At 27.2% G+C, this 24,823-nt stretch overlaps 1 protein-coding gene across 1 annotated transcript in view; it reads left to right on the top strand.

The window, feature by feature from the left end:
- The window catches only part of LOC136975126 (transforming growth factor-beta-induced protein ig-h3-like), a 28,073-nt gene extending 4,001 nt beyond the window's left edge, over window positions 1-24,072 (top strand). The window contains exons 2-11 of the mRNA XM_067270147.1: window positions 2,421-2,519; window positions 5,110-5,174; window positions 5,275-5,423; window positions 6,340-6,516; window positions 6,709-7,009; window positions 20,608-20,817; window positions 20,894-21,210; window positions 22,596-22,732; window positions 22,811-22,982; window positions 23,115-24,072. Of these exons, the coding sequence (XP_067126248.1) occupies window positions 2,421-2,519; window positions 5,110-5,174; window positions 5,275-5,423; window positions 6,340-6,516; window positions 6,709-7,009; window positions 20,608-20,817; window positions 20,894-21,210; window positions 22,596-22,732; window positions 22,811-22,982; window positions 23,115-23,342 (1,855 nt within the window). The 3' untranslated portion in view covers window positions 23,343-24,072. The remainder of the gene's footprint in view (window positions 1-2,420; window positions 2,520-5,109; window positions 5,175-5,274; window positions 5,424-6,339; window positions 6,517-6,708; window positions 7,010-20,607; window positions 20,818-20,893; window positions 21,211-22,595; window positions 22,733-22,810; window positions 22,983-23,114) is intronic.
- Window positions 24,073-24,823: the final 751 nt, after the last annotated feature.

Here is a 24,823-nt window from a genome sequence, read left to right as displayed (position 1 = left end):
GTAACACGATACGCATAATTTAATATGAAGCCTAGAAATTTTAAATATTAAAAAAATGTATTTGATTTGCTGGAAATTTAACTATTATACTTCAATATATGAACATTTGAACGTTAAAATTCATCCATCGCATGTCGTTCGACTGAATTTCCAATTTATACATTTATAAATATCGGTGATTGATTTGACAACTTGATTACCGTTCTTACATTTAATGTAAATACAACATTGTCAATGACTGTAGTTTTACACGTTATATACTACTTTGTGGGTTTATAACAAATGAAAAACAAGGAGAACACATTTTATATGTATTATTATTATTATATTATTTAGCCATATACTATAATAATTTGCAATTCACGGGCGGAAAAAAGCGATTTATTATAAACCTGATAGGATTCGTTTTAGAGCTACTTCGCGATGTTATTCGACAATAATTAAAGCTACTTTTCTTACTTTGTTTGAATACTTTCAACGTTTTATGAAAAACGAAAAAAAATTTTATGCTTGCGAATAATAAAAACGGATTTTAATTATCTGGCAAAACATCTTATCTTGCATAAAATTAAATATTAATTTAGTTATTTATTTGCTATTAAAACGCGTAGGAATGTATTATGTGTGAAATAATGGAATATATTATGTAAATTAGCTTCACGAAGGACAAATTTAGTATTCTCATGGGTTGTAAAAGATAAATAAGCGTCATTCTTTGCACATTCTTTCTCACAAAATTTATTTTAGTAAAAGCTACATGATTTATTGAGTTGAGAAAATACTTTATGGTAGAAGCTAAGAGTTTTGTCTTATCATCGATAATCTGCATTATAAATTCTTAAATATTATTATAAATATGGGCCAAGTTAATATATAATTATGTTATAAAGTATAATTAAATATTATGCGCAATTTGAATATTGTTATAATAAAGTATTTTTATGATATTAATATGTTTTATTCATTTATGAAAATTATCAAATAATTTAAAATTATAATATTAAAATTTAGTTGAGACATTAGAAAGAATCTCGGTAGCTAACTATTCGTAACAAATTAAAGCGAATGTATTTAAATATAATACTTTTTACGACATTTTTGTGTTAGTAGTTCGATGCTCTTTTTACATTAATCTGATTCCAAGGTTGAAGCTATTTCAAATGAATGAGAATTGATGTCCTTGAGTTAAGAATCTGGTCCACCTGTCTGACAACAGACGAGTTCACCCACATCGAGCCAATGAGTATAGTAGAGAGCGAAACTTTTATTGGCATTCAGTACTTATCACTACACTATAATCTTCATCTTAGGTTCATCTTTAAATAAAATACAGTGGTTATCTCCAACTGTCTTAATCAATTACGTTTAAGTCTTAATCTATCTTTGCTCAGTTTAGGAAGATGCCTTAGTTTTTACATTCACTTGTTAAATATTAAAACTGTAAATATGATAAAACTACAAATAAATCTACCGATTGTATCAAGTTGCTTGAATAAAAACAAGAAAAGTTTAACGCTCGCTTTAAAAATGAAAATATTCTTAAGTTAACAGAAGTTGAGAGAACAAAGCTGAAAATCCTTAAATGATTATTATCTTACGTAATTAATTATGTGATGAAAATCTTGTGGAAAAAGGAAAATTAATTATATACTGTAAATTAAAGCAACAGTAACGGCAATTTCTCCATCACATTAATGAGGAAACAATTAGTTTTTCCATATTTACTACGAAAAGACTAATTATATAGAAAATACTACTATCGTTTGACTCCAAACAAAAATATAAAAAAATTTAAATTAAAAAAAAAAAAATATATATATATATATATAACATTTTGACATCTACAGACACTGTTATAAATCTCAATCTACTTATATTTTTAAAAAAAGATTTAAAAAATATATACATATTATACCCGGGCAAAAATGATGTCATTTTTTATGATTCGACTTGACCTATATACCGCTTGTATTTTTTTAAAGTTATGATGCAATAGTTATATAGGAGCAAAAATTAGGTTTATCCAACATCTGGATTTAATGAAAATATTTGAAATTTCTTTGTGGTTGATTTAAAGCTTTTTATTCATTAAAAACTTTTAATCTTACGGATTAAAGACCTGTTCGGATTTTTAATCTTAACAAAATGAAAGCTATTATTTTTAATGATTTATAATCTTTACGGAGATTTAGAGTACATAAATTTTCAGATTAGTTATCGTTAGGTGAAATAAAATTCTATTTTTTATTTGCTTGACGTATAAGAATTTTCTTTTTTATTTGCTAAAAATAATACAGGTAATAGTAAAATAGTTTAAGATTTTATATTAAATATGATTTATGATGTATAGAAACTGAATATACTAACATTTTATCTTGTTATTTTAATGTCAGATTATGATAATGATCATTTTATTTTAGGCCAAACACATGTGTTGTTGAAGAAATTCCTGGAACAAATAAGAAGTTTTGGACAGAATGTAAATATTGGATGCATCGAGAAGTTTGTGGAACAAAAACGTAATATAAATATAAATTTTCAAAATAAAAATTTATCATCTATTTATTAAATAAATTATTACATAATGAGATTGAATCGTTGGCTTTTTTATCTATTTCTTATAATATTTAAATAAAGTCTATTGAATAAAAACAAAGTTGCAGAATCAAACCATCGGATTTATTATCAATCATAAACTTCTAGACGGATAAAAATGCTTTTAGAAAGTATTAAATCATTGGAAAGTTGTAATAATAAAATCTTTTTGAAATCATTTCACATTCTTGAAGGGAAACAATGCATTACGCTAGGTCATCGCCCATAGTAAATGTGACTTGAATAAGAATGATTGACTTCAATATTCAAGTAGAGGAAAAATCTTATTGATAATTCTTCTCGCTAACCTGTTCGTATTTCTAGTGATTTCTCCAGGAAAAGAAACTTACTAGTTGCAGAAGTTGTAACAATCACTCATCTCGACACATTCGAGCGAACGGTTTTCTTAATTTATTTTTCTTCACGACTAATTTCTACTTCAAGTTTTATTTAACAAATAAATTTCTTAGAATTATTTATTTTGTTAAGTTATCGTTTCGCCATCTTATTTTCTAAATCAAGATAAAAATTCATTTTTGAAGTCGTTATTCTTCTTTATGAAATCTTACATGCCTTACATACATTCTTAAAGTTAAAACGGTAGCAAATTTCCATTAACTGATTACGTGATATTTTAGATTAAATATTCATTAAATACTTTTGAATAGTTCTTACACGAATTCGATTAAAATTTGATTTAAAAAGTTGATAATTTTTATTTAAAAAACCGTTCTTGATCTTAAGCTTTCGCATTAGTATCATTAGCAAATTAATGTACTTTAAGAGAAAGGTGTCCGATAATATTATCTCGGTAACAACACCCCTCTAAGATGCATTTGCACTATGTCAAGGTCGTTGACATCAGTCTTTATTTCAGCAAGATTGATGTGTTTTGTTTATCACATGCTCATCAGCATACGTCAGATTTAACTTCGCGTTTTTGTTTCCTTTTTGTTTAATTGAGATTATATACACTGAATATTTGAATTTTTTTCTACGGAGTATAATTTTGAAAATGAGATGCTAAAAGCATTTTACTTGTAAGATGTAAAGGAGTTGGTTTTTTATAAATTGAAATTTTAGAACTTGGGAATAAAAAAGTGATCTATATCTTCAAGAATTTTAACTGTCTGCCTCCTGCAGTGATTTTACCTTGTGGAAAGACAAATATCCTATTTAAGATAAGATTTGACATATTAGAAATTCCTAAGCCATTAGTTTAGCAAGACCACAAGAGAATTGTTTTAAATACAAATTGCTTTTTCTCGGTTGGATTCCAATGTTTAAACTGGCAATCTTCAATGTTTATACTCCTTTTCCTCTGCTTGACGTCGTTACTATCAGTCTTAAATCTCGCAGCAGTCCATCATTGTCTTGATGTCTCATACTGGGTTACTAGGTCTGCAGCATCCTTTTCCATTTAAGGTCAGATGTTGGTAGGCGGAGGAAATCTGAGTGGTTTTATCAATTCACGTGTTACGCATATTGCATTTATTCGTATAACCTCTTTCGAAAATGCATTAAATTCTCAGTAAGATGGAAAACATGTAGGTGTTGGTCCATGCTGTTGTAACTGGGTGGAGCGTTATATTACGATAAAATAGCAACGAATTTCCATCAGTAAACACCTTACTAAAAATGCTGACAGGCTTTTTAATAAGAAATATTATTTTTTAATTTATAATTTATTTTAAATTTTAAATGGAGGATTAAGAAAATTTTTTCTAACTGCATTTAGCTTTATTTAAGTTTATATTTTTAATAAATAATATAGTTTACATTTATGTAAACAGAACATCTATATAATATAGATGTTTATATAAAGGTGTAATATACACATTACGCCTCATAATAAAAATAAGAAATAATTTAAATAATATAATCAACACCGCGGAAAATAAAAATAAAATTTTATTAACATAATCGTGATGTAAACTCTCGTAATTTTCGGTCACATTGTAACTTTACACAATGTTACTTTCAAATAAAAGAAAACTGTAGTCATGATTTCTACTCTGCTGTTCATCTTGAACTATTACGGTTAGTTATTATCGTAGAAAAAAAAAAATTTATCAAATATCTTCATATTTGCTTCATGGGAAAGACACCTACATGACCTACCCACACTCAATACTTTTACCTGGTGACATTCAACGGTGGGCGAAAGAAATGACAGATTGTTAGTTGTTATCCTGCAAGGTCAGAATCTAGGCATTCAGCTAAATCTTTTTAATCTCCTTAAAGTTCAGTTCTCTCGCTTTACCTGCTTTAATACCATTGAAATCTGTTTCCGTTGAAATGCTTGACAAATAAAAACTAGCTTGAATATTTCTCACCGTCACGTTTATGTCTTGAACATTACAACATACTTTAACATCAACGTCCAGGAAATTCATGAATTTATTAAATAAAACTTTAAAGTAAAAATTCAATCGCGAATTAAAAGTAATTGTATTAAAATTAATATTTTTATTTTAAATTTTAATAATATATATACAGATTTATTTGATTTAGAGTGATACGTTACGAATGTTGCGAAGGTTTTCAACAAGTCAGAGGAAAGCCTGGATGCAGCGGAGGTAAATTTCGTTTAAATAAATCTAAATAATATAAAGCTAGAGTATTGTATCGTCGAAAATTAACAGTATACGTATGTATTATTATTTCTTCTTTTTATAGTGAAACCTATGCTCAACCTTCTGGAAACAATGGTGGAATTAGGAGCCACTAAATTTGTGGATTATGCTATCCAAGCAGGTTTAGCAGACCGTCTAAGATTGCCCGGAGAGGCAATGACTGTTTTTGTTCCAACGAACCAAGCCTTTAAGGTGGGTGGAGAATAATAAAAATATGTCGGAGATAATACTACTATACTGATAAACATCTCTGTAACGCTACCGTTGATAATCTAGACAGGTGGGACCGTCTCTAGGTTGGGCCAAGAGACTGGAATCATTTGGTAAATAGCATTTTAGTGCAAACATTTCTTTTCGTTATTTATGTCCGTTTCATTGCATAATCTATCAGTTTTATTACTAAATTTAAAAAGTTGTTTATGGATATTAGGACTAGTTATAACCATTAGAGCTACGAAAACACATTACAGATTTCTTTAGGGGTTTAAATATAACACGTGAATTACGTTTGTGACGAATAAAGTCTATTATGCTAAAACTAGCCGCCCACGGTCATCTTTTGAAGTGATGAGGTCACCTTATGTTAGTGTCAGCAGCTGTTAGCATTCTTTGAAAGTGTGTTTATTGTTAAAGAATATATGACGTCAATGAATTGGGAAAATGTTTTCCGAAGCAGGATCTAGGCCATTCCAATTGTTTCAAGATTGTTTTGACCCATGAGATTTTTAACAAAATCTTTAAAAGATTTGTCTCTAATTTACTGTTTATCGAACCTAGAATACATTTTTGTAAATATTTTGGCTCACTTTATGAAAAGTTTATTATATAAGTCGCTAGATAAAGGTAAGTAAATAATCAATTTTTATGCAATATGAAAACTCAATAAATTTTAAGAGAATTTTCTAACTTATGGAGACAAAATATATTAAATAACTTCTCTAAATATTGACCTAAATGTAAAAGTGTAATAAGAAATTGTGGAAATTAAATTAATTAGTTTATGTCCTTATTACACAACGGATTTGAACATCAAGCTATGAATTAACTTTTTAGAGGTATTATTAAAAGAGTAGATCATTATTTAATTCTAAAATTGATTTTATTTCAGAGTTTAAATTCCATCCAGAGAGCTGCGTTAGAACGTAGTTTGAGAAATCCTAATTCTTCGTATTTACTTTATCATATGGTGGGAAAGAAATTGCTTTCTCGAGATTTTGAAGCGGATCAAGAAATTCAAAGTTTAAACAGAGGAGATATTTTAAGAGTAAATAGGTATTCCAATGGCGTAAGTTATTGATTTCTTTTTAAATCAAATTTTCCGTAAAATTCAAAATATCTTAAAAGTTTTGTAATCGTTTCGAAAAAACACAATTAATAAATTTAAAGTTCAAGGTTTTAGAATTATTTAGAAATGTTTATTATAGTCTAAAATTGTAAAAACTATTCTATGCAAATGAAAATTTTATTTTTATTATAGATGATGACGGTGAATTGTAAGCCGGTCATCCGAAAAGATCATCATGCTACAAATGGTATCGTACATGTCATAGATGAAGTATTAATACCACCAGGAAAATACGAAAGATTATCTATACCAGAGTTAATAATAGAAGATGGTAGGTTTAGAGAACTTTCTAGTGCTATGGTTCAATCGGAGCATGTCAATGAATTACGACGAGGAGGGCCATACACTATTTTTGCACCATCCGATGAATCTTTTCAGAAGATTTTACCAAATGAAATGGCTCGAATAAGGAGAGATCCAAAAGCTCTTGCTGGTAAGTTATGCAATTAAATTTAATAATTATTTGTACTTTATGGTAATTGTATAAAATATTTTTATACTCCTTCGGATACGGTATAATTTTTCGAAATTTCAAGTTATATTAGGCTAATTTATGAAATTTGACATATCTCATTTTGATAATTAAAAAAAAAATACAATTTTTATAATAGATTTATATGAAATTAAACCAATGCGTTTGATTTTATAAATACAGATGTACAAAATAAAATAAAAATCTTACCGATTAATAAATTCTTTAAAATCTTTTATCTAAATGACTTCATCTGTCATAATTTGAAATTAAATGATGTATTTATCATTAACGTAATTATGTACTTAAAATCTGATCCTTTATCATTAAATGGTCATCAAATTAAGAACTGATTTAAAAGAAAAACTAAATAATTAAGTTTAATAAATTATATTATGATAAACCTTATAAATCATACGAGAGATACGAAATATTTTTATGAAGGGAGAATTTTCCTATTAACAGATACATCGCTTGACTGTATACATTATACAGTAAAGTGATATATCGCTTTATTGTATGATGTATTTTGATATATTTAAAAATATATATATTATATTATAAATAGTTAACATGTTACGCTTATAAATGAATGACTTATTAAACATAAGGAAAACTAAATCCTTTTATACTGGAAATATTTAATAACTCATCTTATAGATTTGGTTCTGAATTAAACTAAAAGGAAATTTATGACATTTATATTAATAAAGAATAGTTTAAAATAGATACTGTAATTAAAAATAAGTAGTCTAATAAAGATTTTTGTATTAAATTACAACAAAATAATAATAATAATAATTTGATACTTGTTAAATATTTTAAATTTTGTTATTATTAATATTGTATATAAAAGTTGCTAAAATTGTTTAAAAAATAAATTAATATTAAAATTATGCGACGTGAGATGAATTGTTATCGTTCGGAGTGTTTCAAATGTTTTGCAAGTTAAAACACTTAATTTTTAAATTTTTATTTATTAATAATTGTAATTTTTAATAAAGATATTTATATAATTCGGCTAAAATAATGTAAATTATGTCTTCACCGAGCAGTTAATTTAGAAAAGTTTAAGAAATTTCGAATTTTCATAAATTAAGCTTTGAATTTTACTCTTTGTTATGCATGTAATTCTAAAAATTTAAGAAATTTATTTATTATTTGCATTATCGGAAAGATTACTTATTTATAAAATTGTATTCCTTTTATATTTCGATCAACTTTTAAAATAACGAAGTACAGTACAATAAATTTATTATAGGCCTATCTCTATACATTTTTATACAATCTGTTTTATATAAATATGTATGAAATATTTTATAGTGTCTAATTATTTTTGTTTTTCTTTCTAATCGTGATTGAAACACGATTAAAACAAGTATCATGTTCTCATAAAATATTCATCACTTAAAATATATTGGAATTACTTCTCGCAGGTAAAAAGAATGTTTGATTATTTAAATAAAAATTTATAAAAAAAACAATTTGATTTTAAATTACGATGTGAAAAGATAAAGCTAATTCTCACTCAATGAAGCTTTGGAAAAAATTTATAGATAAATAGTCGACTGTTAACCTAAGTTAAACATTTCGTGACCACGAAGATATAAAAATTATCCATATTAACTACACCATTAGTGCAAAAATCTTGATTTAATCCTCAATCTTCAAACATTTCTTTTCGTGTCTTCAGTGCTTAATTTTTGCGAATTACATAATATTAAACGATAATTCAATCTTAATCTTAAAATAGCATACGTTTATGTAAGAAATGTAGTCCTATATCAACAGTGTATGCATTGTTGATACAGGTCTACATGAATTATATGAACGTATAATATTTCAATTAAAATTGACATTTTTGCCTAATAATATTCAAAGAAGCAATAAAATATTTATATTCATGTTTTGTTTAACCTAAGATCATCTAGAGAAACTTTAATATCTGAAAAATTTTGGAGTTTTTATAATTTTATTGTGACAATAAACGATCAGATCATATACATCTATACATCTATTTCATTAAATATAGGCTATACTGTTTTATATTTTTATCATCTTGATAAGTTTTGTAGTATTTTTGAATGCAAACACAATATGTATACAGTATATGAGTGCAAAACGAGAAAGCCCACCAGTGGCCGAGTTGATAAAACCATTCAACACTGGTAGTTGGTGAGGCGAATTCGCGCTTCACCCACGGTTAGTGGAGTTTTCCTGGTTTCCTACACGTGTCTAAACTAAACAGGAACCACTTTTCTACAGAAAGTCCTCCCTAGAGGCATCTCTTTGACAGATCGCCCATGTATTGCATTGCCTTATTCCGCCAGTCCTCTCCAAAAATGAGAATATTAATCTACATTTTTTGTCAATAAGATTGATAGGATGTGAACCCTGATTGTAGAAATCTTGACACGCTGATATATAGAAAATTACTTCAATATTGCTTTAATCTTATCAAACTATTTTATTATTAAAATTGTTAAAGTATGGTGATATCTTTTGTGAAAATTGTTATTTTTAAGAAACGTTTAGGTCTAAAATTCAAACTAATAAATAAATAAATAAAATTAATTAGAGAATCGACGTTTTTTTATAATTTATATTTATAGTTTTCAGTAATAATTATTACTCCAAATAAAAACATCACAATTACTATTATTTTAGTATTAAAGAATGTTTTACGTTTGATTTTGAAATTTCATTGGTCTTGAAAGATATCAATGTTAAAAATCTTTACTCTTTATTATAAGAAAATATTTATAACATTAAAAATTATTGTCATATTAATTTAACTTTTAATGCGATATGTTAATATTTTTGAAATAGCTCACGTATATAATGTACTGTTCTTGCTGTACAGTACTGTACTGTACATACGATATTGTCGTTATGTTAGAAGCATTCGATTATTCGGAAATTGCTACAAAATTTTATGAAAAATGTAGAAAAACTTTTAAAATTTACCTGTATTATTTGTATTTTTTAACCGTGTAAATAATATATTTGTTAAAGTAATTATGAAATATAAATTTTTATCAAATTGCCTATAAAATTATAAAGATTGTATTAATGTAACTGAATATATAATTACATTCATATCCAAAAAAATAAGCATAATCGTCTACTCAATAGACGGAGCAAAAAGTAAACAAAGCTCTAATAAGCTCTACGTTTTAGAAAGGGGTGCCATTAGTACCAAAAGATAGAGATGAGATTTTCCTTGGTGCTGTCGGTGTATATTTCATTTTCACGGACGATAATATCCGCGCACATAAGGCTTGTATTTTTCTTGATAATGAAGACATTTGTCATATAGAACGGCCAGCAAGATTTATAAACCTAAATCCCACAGAACATGTATGAGATGCTCTAGTTTAGCAGTTCCCAACCTTTTTTGACTTGCGTATCCCTTGGCAGCCCATTTTCCTAAGTATAATTTCGTGTGGTCTTCAAACAGTGACGCCTTGATCAATTACACAGCACTGTACAATTACATGTAAAAAGTGTTTTTTAAATTGAAAAGGGTTGGAGGAAAGACACGTGTAAATATAATAAAAATATAAAAATCGATTGCTGCGATGTCGCCAATGGCCTTACGCAGAATCCGATTATTCTTATAGTACTGTACTGTACTGTACATCCGCCATTACTTATTTTTTTTTCGCGTACCCCCGGTTAAGAATCGCTGCTCTAGATACACGAATTGCATCCCGTCAGCTTCCACCAAGAATATTACGGTAGCTTCAAGATGCTCTTGTTCGAGAATGGACTTTACTCCCGACAGAGCTGATAAATAACGTTATAACCAGCATGAGCAATCGTCGTGCAGTTGTGTGTATGCAGGAGGCAACCATACTCTACATTAATCATTTCCAGTGCAAAAGGATTTACGACAATGCTTGTAATTTTTCTTGCTATCTTTGGGTTCGACGTATTTTAGATTAAAACTTTGCTTTTCAATATTTTGTTGCATAAAGAAGAGTGTTTTGCTTGTACTGTACGTTTCGTTTTACGCTGTTTGATCAATAATTTCTGAAATATAGACCAAATTAATTGTTACGTTTATTTTTTGGACAAAAGCATACTTTTTAATGTATTAAATTCATATAAAATTATTTTATACCTTTATACGAATTAAATTTAAAAGACAATAAACTGAGGACATTTCGATAATTATTAGTATTATAAATAATTTTAATGTCAATCGTAATCTAATTGTATAAAAAGTTATTTCTAATTTTAAGTATTCTAAATATGAATTGCTATACAATGGTAAAACTGATTTAATAATTCATCTTCTAGACAGTTATTAAAATAGTTTTAATCGAATATGGAAATATAAATTAAAGAATTTAATTAGAGATATCTGAAATTCCAAAATAATGATCTCTAATCATAATGCCCAAGAATTAGAAGTCCTAATCATTTTATAATTAAAATAATACAAAATTTCGTAATACAATATACGATAATAATTATTGTCTGAACCAAAATTTTAGAAAAACATATTTCTTTTTAAAAAAGAGAAAATAAATAAAATACTAATTAATAGTTTTGGTCATTGAATTTACTTATTTATTTTTTATATTTCTTAATAATATCTTAATATATTTTTTTATACTTTTTATTTAATATTTATCTCAAAATTACGGTTTTGTTGTAACGAATGTCTGTTTTACACAATAGAAAGTAATCAAAAAGGGATTTTAGATTGAATTTTCTTACAACGTACTTTGAAGGAGCATTTAGTAGTTATGGGATAATGTTAAAGGATTATTTTTGATCTTAGGTATAAAATATGTAACAAATAAGTTACATTACACACATTGTTAACTTAAAATCTAAATTATTTATTCAAAAATATTAACTTTAGATTATTAAAATTACATTTATGAAAATTAGAATAATTTAATTTATATTTTGGCCTTTTATAATATTATACAAAATTGGTTTATTAATGTTTAGTATATTTTCATTCTTTGAGAAAATAATCATGTAGTATTTTTTTTATACACTGTTTAAATTGTTAAAATTTATGATTTAATGGAAGTACTGAAAAGTATTTTGTTCCACGCAGGAATGTATAACGATAAACTTGAAATTTTTTTCTCCTTTAAAATATTTCAAGAACGATATTAATACATTCCAAGGATCCGCCCTTTCATCTCCTTAAACTGAAATATAGGTTAAATAGTTGGTGCTAAGAACTTCATATCATTATAGGCACAAGGTCAAGGTTATGCATATGAAAAGAAGAGAAACTTGTCAAAGTAGGCGATAAAGCTATGTTGTACATTAAAGTTGTTAACATAATGTAACATTTTAATACTAAATGTTGTATGTGTGCTATAACAAGGCAAATTTTTTGAATTTTTTTTTATAAACAGCAAAATAAAAAAAAAACTCTTTGTAAATTCTGCTTATAATGTAATCAATTAAATTCGGCTCCGAGCAAAGCAGGAATCAATTTATTTCGTAAAAATGCCTAAGGCTATAATAAAGTGAGAATATGTCCTTACCTTTATAGAAAACTTCGAGTTTATGACGGGTTAAAATAACTTGATTATATGATGATTTTTGTGCATTTTAAGATAGTCTTTAATTCATCATTTAAAATATGATGTCTATAATGATGAATTCTTAGAATAAGAAAGTCTAGATTATTTTTATATTAGATCTTTATATTCATGTCGATAAATTTTAGACATAATTATTAATTTAACGATAAAAATATAGTCTTAAAATCTTGTCTTTGTTACGAAACACGTTAGAAATTTACCAGTTTATTGCATATAATTACAGATTATGCAATGAACTGGTAAAGATTTAATATATATTTAACTAGTTATGAAAGAATCTTAAGTTTCATCAATTGTTTTTTTAGATTAAGAGTTTCGAAATTAATAATTTTAAACTTTATAAATCACATAGTATAAAATAATTTGTTAGTAGTATCTAAGATTATACGTAGGTAGCCTTTTGAAGATAGCTTTTAGAAGCCTTTTGAAAACGGAAGAAAACAATTTTTACAAATATAATAAGATGAAGTTTTATAATAAAGCAATTATAGTAAAATTTTATGCTGATATCGAGAAAATATAACTAAAAGTTTCTTATTGTTATCATCAGAATAATTGATTTAATAAAAGATTTTTCTAGTGAAAGATAAGTATAAATCGTATATTCGTTGAAAAGAAGAAATAATAATAGGGCAGCCTAATAGATATTGATATACGTAGTAGATACGCACACTTATATAAACGATGCATATGTCGCGATTTATACCGACACGTTTGTAACGCAATGGAATTTATTATTTATTTATTTATTTAAATAGAGTAACAGTTTTCATGCAATTCTGAACACACAAACAATGCAAATGTAGAAAACTGAGCGTATCAGAAGATAATATCGAATAATGCGATATGTAATGAATAATGAAAATAATACAGCAGCACGTATATGTCGCGAATAGTTTGAATTACATCATATCAATAAATTAGAGAATTTATTGATAGAAAATGGCTTTAACGCAACTGGTTGCTTAATCACCGTGTCTTTTGTTATTTATGTTTTTCATTCCCATAATATTTTGAAAAAGATTTGTCGTGAAAAATTCCCTCAATTCCCTCAAAATTCCCTCAAATTTTAAAGGGGTTGTTTTATATATCGTGAGTATGTGTTCTTTAAATTTTTAAATCTGTGCACTAACTCATATGAACGCACATAAACTCCGTTCTATTCTTAGAAAGTATAACATAAGTAACGTCCACACTATTACATTTTGCTTCATTATTTTTCTACACCGACTATTTGGATCTCTTGGAGAACGATCTATCATGCTTGCTAATTGCTACCAAATTTTATCAATTTGTTAGAAGTTACGACATCTACATGATCACACATCTTTTAACTTGGCAGATTAATTTGCGGTTAGGCTTGCTTGGACTACACATAAGAAACTCACTGGATAAATCATGGTTGATCATTTGATTAACTTTTCTTAGATTTCTTTTTGTAGACATATGTCAAACTGAAGATGTATGCATTCGAATGTTTGAATGAAATGACTTTGCTACGATGCTTTTGAAGCATATGTGCATGCGTCAAAAGCATCCGTTCAACATCTGTTAGAACATCTGTGCTCTGTCGAGCAGATTTCCATATCCGGCAATATGGCTTCTTATTTTTGAACATCTTTTATGATTTCTGACAACACGTATAGTTAAAATCCATTAACGGTTGTACTAGCTCAAGCAAACTTTTGTCACTCTTCATTTTTATTTGTTTCCCACTTATTAAAAATATTATTTTGTCTAGAATATGATTTATTCGTTCTCACAAATGATTTTGATATTTTGCTGCATCCATCATTATCAATCTTTTATCTATTGGCTAATGATCTGTCAATCATATATTCCGGAAATACAGTCAGGAAATTTAAGAAGTGTTTTTCTAATAAGCAGCGCAATATATTATTGTTATTTTTTTAAAATAAACTTTCATCTTATTTCTACTCGAGGAATCGTCTTTTTTATGTTTTGTGTATCCATTATAAAATGCTTTATGTATCGTCATTATTCGTGTCTTTGATAAATTGATAATTTATTACTAGCAACTTTAAATAAAAACTCATTAAGAACAAGTAACTTCTCATTCATAATACTTTTTACAGAACTATTTAATCTGATGAATATAACTTGTAACTAGAATAAAAATTGGAAAAGTGTTATAAAATCATATTGACTTGTTTCTGCTAAGATTAGAATTAATTTAAAAAACGTAATAATTTAAGTGATAAAAATTATATAAAATATGAAACAATAATTTAAAGGCATTTTCAATGTCAAATAGTATAGATGACACAAAATATTTTGAAGGATCTTTAGTAAAATGGCGATAGAAAAATTTTTCTTGAAGGAAAAGCAGTAAAAAATATTTATTTCATCAATAAGAAATCTATGAGTGAAAGTGTTATTTATTTATTCACAGAAATTCAAAATTGAATCTTTAAGGCATTATTAATTAACAGAAATGATACAATAAATAAAATTTTTGAAACAAAAGTTTTCAAATTTTTAGGCAAATTTTTAGGCAAAAGTTTTAGGCAAATTTTCATTTTCACTTTGAAATTTTTTGTTTTCAAAACATATTAAAGGCATTTTCTTCGAATAAATTTATAAATAAGGTAGGATCAAATAATTTCAATTTCCTTCTTTCATTTGCATATTTATTAGAGTTAGAGATGGTTGAATATTTCTTTTCTAAATAAGTTATATAAGGTTATTTATTATCTAACTTATTCAGTTGATAGTTCGATTTAATATTTATTGTTTAATTTGTTTTATTTATTTCTATATATTTATAAATTAGTAAACATTAATAATTAATTAATAAAGTCGCTACGCAGCAAGGAAACACAGTTTGATGGGATAACGCCGTCGTAGTCAACAGGGTTAGAAATACAGCACTAATTAAATACTCAGAAATTATCAAAATATGTAATACAAGCATCAAAGAAAATTGTAAAACTCATAGAAAACTTATCTGAGGCGTGGCGGCTTCTATGTAAACAATTAGCCAACCTACTAAAGCCTCAGTTTAATGGCTTTGAGAAACATCATTACGAACCATGATGTATTGGAAGGCTAACTACAATATTTAATTTCGAATCGATCGTTCTTGAACTACAACGCTAACGGATTTTAGAAATTGAAGATAGCGATTTAAAATAATCGAAAATATTTGTTTTTTGACAAATTAAATGCTGGATTAGTATAAAGGATGCTGTTTCTTTGTTCATTAATTAAGTAGAACAAAAGGTGAAAAGAAAAACAGTTTACTAATGAAACTTCAAAGTTTTTATTTTGACTTTGACTTTTACAGTGCCTACGTTTTAAGTACTACTGTATTACCTTAACTACGATAGATAAATCAGTAATTGTACTCATTTCCAAGTACTGCAGACTTTCATTTACGAAAAGAAGCATTCGAACACTTTTACGATGTAGTCCTTTTCTTGTCGCAAATTAAACCAGAGGTACTGTCTGTATAGTATTGTGCTGTACAGTACATAAGGCGTGATATTGGAGATATTCGTAGTATTTATTTTTTCAACTTTATATTCTACTATTCGCGGGTAGTATCTGCCATCTGTACTTTGTAATATTCGAGTATTCGCGAGTAATTTTCCTGAAACCGCTTCATTGTCATGCACTTTTTAATTTTTTTTTATTGGTTAATCAATAATAATAATATTATTATTTTATTTTAAAAATTTTAAACATGAATAGAAGTTATATAAGTTTTAGTTTTTACAACTTCTAGAAATTAATATATTATGCTGTAAGGATAGGTTTCTCGAAATATAAATAAAAAATCAAATTTCATATTAATGAAACAACTGAAAAAGTAGTAATCACTAAAACAAATTAGCAATTGATTCACGATAGATCCTTGTAAGATAACAACAAATATCTTCGGTTAATTCGCTGACAGCGAAACTAATGTTCGCAATATGTTTGACTCTAATGATAGTTGCTGCTATTGATCTTTTTACAATAATGAATAGTTTGCTTAGAAATCGAACTGCGAACTGCTTATATAAAACTACTAGGGACTCCGCCCTTGATTGCCTTCGGCGGTCCAACTCTGGAGTTTCGTGATGTTCTCTGCGTTTTTGGAACTTAATACTATTACTTTTATACATTATTTACTTAATTAATGTATATATTAAAATGTAAATAAAAACGAATTGATTTTAAAAACAATAAATACTGATTTTTGAAATAATGCGAAACAAAACAATAATAAACTTCCTCGAAAATAACTAAGAGATGACTTAAAATAAACTGTTTTAAGAAATTTTCTTGTATAGATATTAAATATTAATCTTTATAGACTTGTAGCGTATATTAATTTATTTTTTGAAATTTGGAGTATTTCTGATGACATAATTGATGTCCTTTCGATTGAACTATTCCAATATTCTGTATGAAGTCTGCTTCCTCTCAAATATTTCATGTCAAACAGGCAATAAAGTTAATGTAGCTTTAATGTATTAGACATAATTCTAATACTCGTTTATGCTATTTAATTTAAAAGATCGCTTCCAACAGAAAAAATAAATAAATAATACGAAAAAGTATTGTGATTAGATGTATAAAATTTTAATTTATGATTATGAACGTTGTTGGATTTCAGGAATGAAGATATACTGTAAACTAAAAGAACACTGTAAAGACAATTTGGAAAATTTCGAATTGTCTTATAGCTGTATTCTCTGTATATAGTACAGTACATACATAGATTTCTGATGATTCTCTTTTTCTAGCAGAAGCATTTAGATGTCGGGACTAGATTTATGCGTTGTTTAAGAATTGTAAGTGAATATCTAAACTTTACATTAATGTCATTCACAAACGAGATAGAGCCAAAACTGAACTGATCTTTTGGCATAGATTTTATGAAACTCTTACACTACATCTCCTTCAAACAGTTTCTGTAACTACTTTGTCAAAGCAGTGATAGAGACACAGGCAAAAATAGTCTTACATATTAGAAGCTTTTTTTTTGTAATAACTTTAAAGGTTTTCATCTCTACTGCTTTCATATCTGCTGCTAATAAGTCTGACATCTGCATGAATCTGTACGAAGAAAGCGCCCCGATTTACGAAAGGTACAGAACTGGCTCGTCACAATGACAATGTTACTGAGAATCGGTCTTTCGTAGTCAACAAATAACTGACTACGTGACTGCTTCAGATCTTACTTCCCTTATCTTACTCTTACAACCTTTTTATCCGTTGCCTGAAATGAAAAGGAAGTTGAAGGGTCGTAGCAGCAGAAATAATGTTAGCATATATTTCTTTTGTATTCATATTTATAAACATATATTCACATTAGAAAAAAAGACAAAAAGTATAGTAATATGATTTATAATACTCTATATCTTATTTTGTTGACTAGGTGGGTACACGGAAGGTGTTAGTCTGTTGCCATACAGGATCCCGATAGATTAAAATAAATAAATGTTATATAATATTATTCCACTATTCACAATGCCGTGCTGTAATTTTTAATCATATTTTTTAATGTATTTAATTTAAAATATATGCTCTCCACCTTCAAATTAGTAGTGACTTGCCCCTATACATCGTACTCTTTCTTTAGCAATCGAATCGTGCCGGTCATCTATCTAACTCCTTTCAGGAGAAATTTTTAAATTAAAATAACGTGATTTCCAATTTGTATCGGAAGTTCGCATATAGTTAATCGGGGCCTCCTGCCGTTAAGCTTTTTATGTCTGGTCTCTTGTTTCATCTATCTAAATCCGTTCACGAGATTATGGAAGGATAGACGGACAGACAGCCGGACGACAGGTATTCGGATGCAAAAATAAAATAAATTATAGTTTAGCGTGTGTCTTTTCAAAGATTAATGTAATTAATATAACTTAAGTTTGGAAAATAACAAGATATTTAAATATTGATTATTTTCCATCTTTATGCGAATTATTTAAGAAATGATTATTCAGTTATTTATTATTCTTATAAATATTATTTTCTTAATGCATATGGTAATCAAAAGAGTGATTTTTATAATACATAATGTAATAAAGTTACTTTAAATATTACTTTTAAAAATTCTTTTTGAAATGTTGGGTCATTGAAATAGAAAGATATGGAATGTTTTTACTCAAACATTATTTATGTAGAGCCACATGACCAATAAACAACCATTATAGACAAAAGAAAGGATTTCCGATCGAATTATTACTAATAATTATGAAAGTTTGGATTCGGTTCGAATCTGAATTTTTCAATGTTAGAAAAATTTCTTACTTAGGCCTAGGGCCGTGATAAAGAATAAGGAAATGAAATACTAGATTCAGATATTTTTAACAAGTGAATTTGATATTCGTTACAAAAAATTTACATAAATGATTCAAATATAAGAAGAGAAACTTCTTTTCTTAAACTATTTCCACATTCTGCAACTTTAGTTTTCATTGAATCTTCTACTTTATTTTTAAATTAGTAGAATGATTTTTTATAACGATTTAAACACAATATGAAATACCTACAATTTTACTGTTTAAATTTGTTACATTGATATATCCGTCGACATCGATCTATGTATACAAGGTGTAACGAAACTCCGTGCCAATATTTTAGAGTGGATTCTATGGGTCAAAATAAATATAAAATCACCTATAAAGGTTTTTCAAAATTTTCTTCGTTTTCGAGATTTGGCCTGCCAAAAATTGACACTTTTTAAATTTCCCGTCAAAGTACTAACAGATACAGTTGTCAACTTTTTAAAATAATTTTGTATTTTTTTTATACTTCTGTCATCAAATTGAGGTAAGCAAATGTCGTTCAAATAGGCCCTACTGTAATAAATATAAAATAATGCCTTTATCCCATACATTTTTCAGTATTTATCTACTTTACAATTAAAAAAAAAATAGTTGAAAAGCAAGAATTTCTCAATGTAAATTTAATTTGAATAACGTTTATTTAGAAAATTGAACAGAATAATTTACTGAAACTATTCAAAATGCTCTCCGCGGACACCGATGCATAACTGAATTCTCGTCAGGTTAGACCTGGAAACGAAGCGAATTTAAGAAGAAAACGTTTATAGAGTGTTTTAGATTATTTTTGACCCTCGAATCTATTTCTACAATATTGGCACGGAGTTTTGTTGCATCATGTATATTGGGGAAGGATCTGGCCAAAGACAATGAATAAAGAAAAATTTCTCCTTGTCGGACTTTAAATTGATAAGCTTGTAAAAAATAAGATTGTGTACATTGTACTCGTTTCTACTCCTAATTTTTGCAGTATGGGTAAAAATTATGTTATAAAATAAAAGTAGGGAGGGAAGACAATTTACCAGTACAAAAAATATTGAGGGGTATGTCCTCTCTCTCTCCCTTATGGATCTACATCCTCGGTTTTATTGAAGAAATCGAATTAAACATTTTATAGGTTTAAATTAAAGTACAGCCAATTATATATTTTAAAGCATATTAAATTAATGAAGAGTTAATTTTAAAATATTTTTAAAGTATGCAAACACTGAAAATATTTGAAGAATCTAAACATTTCCGATAGAGATATTGGATACATAACTATTACGAAATAAATGGGCTCTTTGTTAAGTCTATAACAAGAATAAGAGTAATGAAATTAAATAGCAGCTCTGCAATATACAAATTATATTTTATTAAAATATATAATAAACATTCTAGATACTGTAAAAATAATAAGTTGTATATAGTTAAATATTATAAATAATTATAAAGAAATATTTACTAACCAGGTCATTTCTAGAATATTAAGCCTACGTTTACTTACATAATATACTTGTAGTTTAGTAGGTTGGAATCAATAATTTAAATTAATGATTGTTACTACTATTATATGCTGTTTTACTAAATAATATTAAATTAACTTTAGGGAAAGTTTTCCTGTATACATTTTCTATATTTATAATTATTTAATATAGTCTTTTAATTCTATTTTTTAATCATAAATTCTGTTTTTAAGCTCTCTTACAAAATCACGTGGTTCCTACTATCATCTGTTTGCCAGCTCTTACCGATAAACATAAAATGAAAACCTTGGGTGGTCAAGACATAACTTTCGAATGCAATAAAACAGGAACATATGTCAACGGTGCAAAACTTACTTCAGAAACTATGTTAAGTTCTAATGGTGTCATCAATATAATTTCTGACGTTTTAATCCCTGATAGAGGTAGGATAATTTTTGTTCGTTTATAATTGGATCAATAATTAATTTACTTCATTTAATATTATTTTCTATTTGTTAGTTCGGAGTGTTTTAGAACTAATAGAAAAGAAGAAATATAATTTAACGGCATTTTCTTCACTAGTTCGTTCTGCAAATTTGCATAATTTGCTAGATCATCCAAATGTTACATTAACTGTTTTTGCACCGACTGACGAAGCATTTGAACAGTTATCTCAGCACGAATTGGAAGAATATACTTCGACTACAGAGAAGTCTAGACATCTTCTCAATCATCATATCATACACGGGAGATATACGACAGATATCATGTCAGACAATCAAATAGTTGAGACATATGAAAGCCGATCTGAATTGAGGCTTAAAGTTTACAGAAAAGTAAGTAGATTATATAGAATACATTAGTTTATCACGTCTCAGAAATTCTTTAAGAGTGATAGACTTAAATTCAAGTCAGTTTTATATTCTTTATGTATGTACACTGTACAATACGATACGTATAAACTGATCATATTATATTTAATAATAAATGTAGGAATGTTTATCAAAGAATTTTAAATAAAAATAATGTTATGCATTTTGAACATCCCTTAAACACTTTACAATAATTTTACTTATTTTTAATAAAGCAAAAACATTATTGGCTTTTTACACATAAAAGTTGCCATCACTTTATTTGTGAAAGCAGTTTGAAGTTATAAATTGCGATGAATAATTAATTTGTTTTTGTATAGAAGAAAAACCTATATTAAATAATTCCATTCAGTCTAGTCGAGTATTCGAATTTACTTTTTAATAATTACCTTTGATTTTTTTTCGCTGTACGGGTACTTAAAGGGTCTTTTCTATTCCCATTGTAGATTCTGCAAGCCTACAATGGAGACAACCGAGTGATGAGTCTGATATATTAGGGTCACGAAAATTTCTGAGCCAACCGGAAGCTCATATCTTACCTACTTTCGACAATACCGAAGGTTATATGTTATATCCAATACCAACGGAAGGCTTACGTTGCATATTTGAAGTCATACCACGCGTAAATTTATTGGACGTTGATGTGATGTCTTACGCGCTTACATGAGGTTTGATATTAGTTTATGCAACGTTACCTTCTGGATACCGAATTTTCGGTATTATCGAAGGTAGTTAAGACTCGGGCCCAGGACTTCAATCCGGGTCCTCCGGAACAGCAGGCTGGTACCATTGCCGCCCGCCTCTTCTATCCTCTCGCAAATGATTTAAGATTTAAATAATAGAGAAATGGAATTGGAAAAGACGTAATATTTTGTTTTGTTTTGTTTTTGCAAAAACTTCCGTTTCAATTAAAAAAATTTTTCTTTACATTTTTCCTTATTACACATCTGAATATTCTGAATATTTATGAAAATAAAATAATTATGGTTCTTTAAATTATTTTTTTTAATTTGCTTCTTGTCTATTATGTAATATTATACATATAACGGCATTAAAACATCTTTATATATTAGACTTATTACATCAGTACAAGGTACGAATCAAATGGAGAGAACTTATTTCCTTTTGATCTATACGCCTCTTTGTATAATATTCTTTAAATTAAATTTATATCTCAGTTAAGATAACTAATGACAAAGATTAATCTTATAATGGCATTTTTAACTTCAATTTTTTTCTTTTTTTTCTTTTTAAAGAGGCAATTAGTTATAATAAAACCGTATTATACTATATTGTAATTACGTTGAACAGAAATATTTACATATTAATAACTTTTCCCTGTATTTCAGGCTGTAGGAGTGGAAACAGCTATTGTAAAAAAATCAAATATTGAAGGACAGAACGGCGTATTGCATATCATTGATAGAGTGCTTACACCTCCAAAGTTAAATATCATTGAGATGTTAGATAATAATAAAGAATTCAGGTAACTATTTTCTAATTGTAGAAATTTAAATATTTTCTTTCTATTTTGAGAAATATAACGTCTGTTATTTGAAATTAGTATGTTTTCTGAGGCTGTTCGAAGAGTCAGAGAAACCGAACCTTACTTTCTGGAGAGGAATGGAAATCCTTACTCGACATTCACAATATTTGCTCCAACTGATGAGGCTTTTAAAGAGTTGGGCAGCCGGAAATTGGAATCAATAATGGGAAGCAATAAAAAATTAAAAAAGGTAAAAACGCAATAAAAAATTTTTTCTTATTTTTTACTTTGTTTAGCATAATGAAAAAATGTAGTATGATACTTTACGAAACAAACAAGAATTTTATTATAATCATAAATCCCACAATAAATATTTTTATAGGTGATTATGAATCATGTTGTGGATAATATGATGTCGTCAGGTTCTTTCAGCACGTCTAAAGTTTATTACAATGTTCGCACAGAATATCAGACTGTGAATGTTCATAAAAAGAAAGGGCATTTGATGGTAAACGGTGCACACGTTATTAAATCCGATATGTTGACAAAGGATGGCATTGTTCATTGTATAGATCAAGTGCTTATGCCGGAAGACAGGAGAAGATCGTGAGCAATTACTGCATCCCTTCCGATAAGGAGCAAAATCCCATATTTATACTTTATATATTTGTTACTTCTAAAGTTCGACGTTATATTTTGTTGTTTTATTTTTTATTTTTTTCAAAGTGGTGATTATTGTGCATTATCATTGTCATTATTATTTTTCATTTAATGTTACTAAATTTGCCAAATCGTAAAATGGGTGCTATTATTTAAATGCTATATAAGTATATAATGCTTATTACAGATATATTGATGCATTATTTAATGTATTAGCACAAAAATTTTAAATGTGCATGCGCAATTATAAATTTTAACTTAAAAGAATTGTGAAAAATGTATAAATATAAACTATTTTTTTATATTTATATAAGATTAAAATGTGGATCAATTATATAAAGATTTATAAAATTATTTATATGCTATGAATAAAATAATAATTTGTTTTTTATTCTATACGAACACATCATGTATAATATTTATGTTGATTCACGAATTTTTCTGTTTTTTTTTCATAAATTAATGACAAAATACATTTCCAAATCGTGTAATGTTCCTTTACAATTTTCTTATTCGTATTGATTGTATAGTCTATCATCAAATTTTAATGTTTAATATGTGAATTGTTTATTATAAGATTAGCTATTTTTCTAGGGTTTAAATTATCCAATAAAGTTGGAAAATTTATATTTATTCTTTGATAATTTTAACAAAATAAAATATTATTTTTTAAAAACTATCGTTAAGTTTATTTTTTGCTGTAATTTAGTAAAAAGCACAATAATAAATGTCACATAGGATCGACTCAAATTGATCACTTAATATGATGCATACATAATCGTTTACAGTAAAGTTATTTGTTGTAGCTAATTAATTAAAAAGGAACGAAGCCATTAAAGGAAGGGCACACCCAGAGAGAGTTAATTAGCATTCTATCTATTTATCTACACAAATAACCAAGATTTTCCTCTAACAATTGAGTTTAGAATCAGCTGACTTGTTTATTTTTTTTCTAGCATAAATGAGTAAGGAGAAGAAAAAGGGATAGTGAAATAATTAGTAATCCAATTACGCTGCTGACAAGTCATATTAGTGAGTCGTTTGGACAAGCTGGACCCTCCTAACAGCGATATCGGTCTGTGTTGGATTGATTGATATTAGTTGATGACTATCGGGATAGAGGGTTGGGTGATTATATACAGTAGCTACCAATTATACATTCTCATATTTGACTATATGAATTTGTACATAAGTTTCTTTTTCCATAAATAACTTTTAGTTATAATTAACTCAGACATCTCGTACGCAGATTTAATTGAGCTTTTTACATGATTAAAATCCAACTTATTATATAAAATAAATAATTTAATAGTTTAATAGCGTGCTTTAAAATCGTGTGAATTTTAATAAATATTCAACGCATGTGAATGGTCTTGCCTGTAGGTCTACTTATTAAATCAGATGGGACTATTACGTAACTTAATAAATAAT

The sequence above is a fragment of the Centruroides vittatus genome, unplaced genomic scaffold (assembly GCF_030686945.1).
Source record: "Centruroides vittatus isolate TY-2023 unplaced genomic scaffold, ASM3068694v2 contig_364, whole genome shotgun sequence".
In the NCBI taxonomy this organism is placed as follows: domain Eukaryota; kingdom Metazoa; phylum Arthropoda; class Arachnida; order Scorpiones; family Buthidae; genus Centruroides; species Centruroides vittatus.
This window is presented reverse-complemented; position numbering and strand designations above follow the sequence as displayed.